Source organism: Dipteris shenzhenensis, chromosome 4 (assembly GCF_047967505.1).
Source record: "Dipteris shenzhenensis isolate YYH24624 ecotype China chromosome 4, Dip_SZ_1.0, whole genome shotgun sequence".
Taxonomy (NCBI): Eukaryota; Viridiplantae; Streptophyta; class Polypodiopsida; order Gleicheniales; family Dipteridaceae; genus Dipteris; species Dipteris shenzhenensis.
In genome coordinates, this window is record NC_141599.1 from 18136945 (window position 1) to 18143736 (window position 6792).

Here is a 6792-nt window from a genome sequence, read left to right on the forward strand (position 1 = left end):
TCCAAGGGAGAATAAACTACCAACCTTAAGAGATATGGCAAGGCAACATGTGACCTCTCTTGGAGGATTAGATTACAAGCACATCCATGCATGTGTCAACGATTGCGTTTTGTTTCGTGGACTACATAAGGATGCAAGAGAGTGTCCTACTTGTGGAGAGGCAACATATAGAGCAGATCTCAAAACCTTGGACATGCCTCGTAAGGTATTGCGACATTTTCCCATAATCCCTCGCATCCAACATATGTTCAAGTGCAAATCTATTGCAGAGCTCATGTCATGGCATTCCTCCCATCGATCAACCGATGGCAAGTGGAGAACTCCCGCGGACTCTCCTGCATGGAAGCATATTGAAGACACATGGCCAAGCTTCAAGGAAGAACCTAGGAGCTTGAGACTTCGATTGGGTATGGACGGTGTGAACCCATTTGGTCTCAAAAGCACGTCTTACAGTGTATGGCCAGTGGTATTGGTGAATAACAATCTTCCACCCTCTATGGCTATTAAGAAAGGACATGTTCTGCTATCCCTTCTAATTCGAGGGAAACATAAAGTCAAAAACCATGATATTTATTTGGAGCCTTTGATTGACGAGCTAGAGATACTTTGGAGAGGTATCGAGGTGCATGATGTGAGTAGGCCTCCCTCATCACGAGAGTTCAACTGCAAAGCAGTCTTGATGTGGACGATGCATGACTTCCCAGGCTATGGCGAGTGTTCAGGTAAGCATTGCATTTCTAATTATGAATAGGCAAAGGATGTGGCACCCTAAACCCACCTTCAACTCTTAATTGCGTCTATTTTTCAGGTCTCACTACATTGTGTTACCATGCATGTCCTGTTTGTGGTCCTTCACTAGTTGCCTCACGGGCAGATGCATTGAATAAGGTCATCTATGAGAATCACCATCGATTTCTCCCACCTGATCATCCTAGATATGTTGCCCCTTGGAATGAAGTCCTCCCAAAATCACTCACCGCGGGAGATTGGATGAGAATTTGGGATGGTTCCACGACTCCTCCACCACTTGGCATGAGCCGGTAAGGGTTTGTAACTATTGGCTAGAAGTAAAGATTGGCTATATTGGCTAAAAGTAAAGATTGCCTGCTAACACTTTATTTTGTTTAGATACTCCATCTTTTATCGTTTACCATATTGGTCCCACCTCAAGATCAATCACCTGCTTGATCCCATGCATATCTTCAAGAATGTGGCATCTACCATTTGGGAGCATTTGAATGGGACACGAGATTCGGTAGGCATAAGGGAGGATCTACGTACCACAGGGAGGATGCATGAAGCTTGGCCTCAAGAGAGGCCAAATGGGCATGTTTTTTTACCTCGTGCACCGTGGATGTTATCAAAGCTAGAGATGATGATGGTGAAGCGCGCTATTACTACAATTCGTATTCCCACTCGATGCATGAGGTGTTTGAAGGGAGCCTCTTTACAAAGAGCAAGAAAAGAGGTGTAGAGCAATTATATGGCTTGAAATCTCATGATTGGCACAAGATGCTCCAAGTAAGTATTTTATGTGCATAATATCTTTTTCCTTTCAAATTTGTGAGTGAATAGTTATAAGCAACTAATCAACCACCTCCTCGTGGGTTCAGTTCATACTACCTACTAGCATTTCACGTAGTGCATCGAAGGACATGAAAGATTGTATTTACAAGATGGGCAAGCTTGTGAGGTACTTGACATGATACAAAATATGATGCGTATCAATGCTCCGTGCAAGTTTGAATGCATATTGCTAATATGCTGTACTTTTTCATTTCTAGGTATGTGAGCTCAAAGGAAATAGATCCCACCACGCTTGAGAATGCTCGAGTTATGTCAGTGGAGGTGGGTTGTTTAGTGGAGGAGACATTTCCACGTTCTATTCTCACAAGCCAACTACATCTCATAGTGCATTTGGTGGATAAGATTGCTATATGCAGTACTATACATGCACGATGGTTGTTCTTCCTCGAGCGCTTCATGAAGACCTTGAAGGGCTTCGTGAGACAAAATGCAAGACCCGAAGGTAGCATGGCCAAGGGTTGGTTGGTACAAGAGTCACTTGTATATATTTCTGAGTTTCTTGTTGATGTGGATAGCTCTCTCCCATGACTATGGAGAGATGATGAAGACCTAAGGATGACCTCTACTGTGCCTCAAGGGAAAGGACGCAACAAAGTAATAGACATGGAGTTGCATAATAGTGTCAACCTCTTTTGCGTGCTTAATAGTGATGTGATGAAAAGATGGGTGACAAGATACGAGGATGCAAAGGCAAGAAGACAAGAAGAAAGGGCCCTCTTTCGTACACACCACGGATCTCATGCGCCATACCCTCAGTATCTAAGAGCACTTCCAAAGGATATTCAAGTGGATTGGCTACTTGATGAAATGAAGAAAGCAGAGAAAGACGAGGGGATGCATATCACAATGGAAGAATGGGAGTATGCTAAGGGATGCATGAGCAAGGTTGGTATATAGAATGTTATGCATAAGTTAGGAGCTTTCAATAATTTAGATTGCTTATTTAATTGATTTTTTCTTGGTGTAGTGCACTATGTTCAATGCTATATGGTGTGAGGGCAAGCATTTTCGAACACAACGGATTGATGATAAGAGAAACACACAAGATTGCGGCGTCATTGCTAGCTTTGAGGGAGCCAATGGAGCCATGGATGATTATTGTGGCATAATCCAAGATATTATTATGCTTGACTTTCGACGCTTCTTTGTGTATGTTTTGGATGTAAAGTGGTTTAAGGATGTGGTGGAAAGAGGCCCTAATGCAACAATCAAACGCCATGCAAGTGGCTTTGTAACTATTGACTCCACAAAGTTTTAGCAAAGTAGGAAGGACACAAAGTTTTAGCAAAGTCGGAAGGACACAATGTGAACAGGTACTGTGTACACATATAAAAATACTCGCTTTTAAATACTTGATGCAAGAAAAATAACATGATTGTATTTGTGTTTGAATTAGGTTGTCTATCAACCAATGGTGGATAGTAATAGATGGTGGCATGTCATACCTATTATGCGACGTTCCAAAGTGATGTATAGTACATTTACTAATATGGAGCATATGGAGGATGATCATGGCCATGGACGTGATGATGAACATGATACGAGAGAGGAGGATGATCATGAGATAGGAGATACAGATATTGAGGCCATTACCTCTGAGGACGAGCCTACCATTCGAGATGCTGATTTCGATGAGCACATGAGTGGCACAAGTAGTAGTGGGTTGAATGTATTTGTAGATCTAAACACTTGTTTGGATTTTGAAGTAGATAGTTTGGCAAGGGTTGATCTCATTGAGGATGAGATTGAACCGTAGCCCCATAATTGATATTGGCAAAACTATTTTACATATTGTCTCATTCTCTTCATCTCACTTAATTCTTGTATATGTAGGCTTGCAAAAAATTATGTGCTTTGGTAATCACGGGCAATGTTTGGAAAGCAATGATGTACACCAAAATCTCACTTTCTATATTCTCTGGTTTGCGTCTATCTACACATCTAAATGCGCGTCTGATTCTCAGTGTAAACGTGCAAATAAACACGCTAATACATGCGCATATAGATGCACTGATAAACGCGATGTTAGACGGGCTCGTATTTTCTCAATTTAGACGCATTAATTCATGCGCAAATAGACGAGCTTTTAGACGTGCTTTTAGACACGCCCGTAATTCCTCTACTAAAGCAACACCTATAGACGCGCTCGCTATTTTGCGCGTCTACCAAGTGCGTCTATAGTTGCTTTGTGTTGTTGTGGTAGGTTGTGTGACTACTACTGGTGCATCTACACTCGTTGATGCCTTTGTATTGATGGATTTGGGGCTCCGCTCTTGGTTTTGTGATGGAGATGGTGTACATTTAGGCTTAGGGCAAGCATGATTGCTCTTGTGAGGCTTGGGTACCCATATATAAGACTCAGGGGGTGCACTACTAAGAAACCCTACATATCACATGCGTTCAAGGGGTATTTTAAAAACCCCTCAACTAAAAATTTCCACCCAATACAAACACCCCTCGTTACTTATGAACTAAATGGATTTTTTCTAAAACTATATATAAAACCCCCTCGTATTATTGTAAAGTTGTAAAATTTTTTCAAAAAGTTGAATTGAAATACCCCTCCTTTTGAATGCACGTGGTACAGTAAAATTTTGTGAGGTAGAATTTGGTATTTTTGACATCATTGACGTGTTCGGAGCGGGCCAAAACCCCCGACGACAATTAAGAGTTCCAATCTAGTGTACAATAGTGTTCACAAAGTCAATATTTAGTACAATAACCAATTGGAATTTTTTACATTTGGGAATCAATTATTCTTGTTCATAATGTGTAATGACTCTTCAAAATGCCTCCTTAGTTCTTGGATGCATACATGGCATTGCCATATTGCATACTTGCTCTAACATTTATCATGTCTCCAACCAAAGATATCATTTGGGACATCAAAGATTACCTCATTACTATGTAAAGTAATGGCACCTATGATGAATCCGAAACCTATACGATTAACAGGTTCCCCAAGAAAAGGAAAGCACATTCGACGTGTACCATCTATAGAGATATATGTAAGCACACTTCCATTATAGTTCAAATTAAAGGTATTCTTATCTCCAAATAAGATTCCAATGGTTGGTAAGTCTTGGTCAGTTGGATAGTTCCAACATGTGTCTAGGCCTTGTATAGGACCATTGGTATCTGAATCTCCAAGAATTGGATGTAATGCTGCTCTCCAAGCATCTCTAAATGGAATGTAAGCATCCATAAACATTGTTGAAATAGTAAACCCCGCGTCAATTACCACCCCACCTGTTCCATAGTCGGTGACATCAAATACTCCATTTGGGAGGTTTACTAGTTGATCCCCCACTTTAAAGTCAGTAACATTCACAGCATAACTTAAACCTAGAGTACCAGTGAGCAATTTTGTCGAGTAGAAGTCATTTGCTGCATGAAAGCAAAATACGAGGTTAGCTCTTCTTTCTTTAACTTATATTCAAGATATGTTTGTTAATGTTTTCCTAAAAGATAAAAGGCAAACGTGATCTAAACAAGTGAGATTTCACTTTTTTGTTTACATTATGATAGTGCCTAGAGTTTAACTATTAAAAAGATGTTCAAAAGAGAAAATAGCAAAAGCATACGGTGAGGAAGGGAGAGGGAAGAGAGGTCATCTTTATCATAATTTTGACTTATAATAAACCTAATCCATAACTATACCTTGCATAAAAACCAAAATTCAATAAATTGATCCACTAATCATGATATAAAACTCAATACATTGATGAAAGTAAAGAACTAGCAAAAAGAATAAGGAAATGAAAGAATACTAGTTATCTTAAAAACTCAAATGGTGGAAGGCAAGGCAAAAACGAAGGCGTGATACTCTCAATCTTAACGATAACACAAGACAGAACATGGCGACCTGCACGCATTCTCTCTTCGAATGTAAAAGACAAGCTTTGAGACGAGATGCAGACGAGGATCATGATGGTAACAAAAGGCGATGTTTGGCCACGTAAGATTAAAACAGACAGACAGAGGTGCAAAGATTGCGAGATTTGTGTGTACGAGCAGCAGTATATTTTCAGGCAGGAATCGGCTTACGTGATTTATAAGAATCTCCGAGGATGAACCAGCCGGTGTTAGGTGCGGAGAGGAAGGGGGGCAAGCAGAAGGAGAACGCCGGGCTGAACTCATAGTCTTCCTGAAGTTGTTCCGGCACTGACAGACCTCGTCCATTTTGCAAGCCAATGATTCCGGACGTAACGGTGTTAGTACTCGACGTATTGTTGAGGCCACAACCAAAACCCAGCTCGAACCCCACCGCATCCCTCTGCCCCTCATTCCAGAAGTTGAACTCTTCTAGGGCAACCGCACCCGCGGATGTCGTCGAGTCCGTGTAGATCAATTTATACGCGCAGACGTCTTCGTTGGCCCCATCACCCACATTCTCTGCGTTCTGCACCGCGTCGCAGTATGGATCCCCCTTTATCTTCAGAAAGAAGCTCGGCGACTTCTCTCGATCGTAAATTGGAAAGCTCTGTGGATAGCAATGCAGGCATGGTTGGCATTGCATCCATAAGAAATCCGAGCCCGTGTCCAGTATCAGCAGAATGGGTTGCGCACTCTCGTTGCCTGCGCTCAATTCCACATAGTACTCGGCTAGCGATCTCAGGTAGAACGCCCCCGTCGTGACCCGTCCGTAAGGTATATAATCGTCCAGGCTGGCTTTGCTAGGCCGGGGGTCTTGCTGCTGGAGGTGCCTCTTGGTGACTATCCGCTCGATCCAGATCTGGGAAGCGCAGGCGTCATCACAATCCGGTGGCCGCATGGGGGACTGAGCCCCCAGGATGTGATTGACATGCATTGAGATCGTGGGCACTTCCGTTGAGCTACGGGTGGTGGCAGAAGACGCCATGCTGAGCAGCAGCAGCACCAGGACGTGCAGAAACCCGAAGGAGGAGTGGAATTGTAGGAGGAGAAACATGGCGTCGGTGTGCTGCTGGGCGTTTGTCAATCTGCTTGCTGGTATACTTCCGTATATATGGACGTGACAAACGCAAGAGGTAAAGGATAAAAGCCTATTTGAATAATAATTCGTGGCAGAAAAGGGTTTGTATGTATTTTTCACAGAGAAATCCGGTTGGTAATTGCCTTTAATTTTAAGGATATGATATACTTGTTTTATTTGAAAATCTCTCTATTTATATGACTTTTGGGAGATTTTAAGATATAATGTGAGTTAAGGCTTTAGGGATTGTC

General features: G+C 42.0%; 1 protein-coding gene across 1 annotated transcript; it reads right to left on the minus strand.

The window, feature by feature from the left end:
• Positions 1-5614: 5614 nt before the first annotated feature.
• Positions 5615-6448, minus strand: LOC147902543 (aspartic proteinase CDR1-like). Its single transcript, XM_087373892.1, has one exon. It carries the CDS (start codon positions 6446-6448, stop codon positions 5615-5617), a length of 834 nt encoding a protein of 277 aa, XP_087230018.1.
• Positions 6449-6792: the final 344 nt, after the last annotated feature.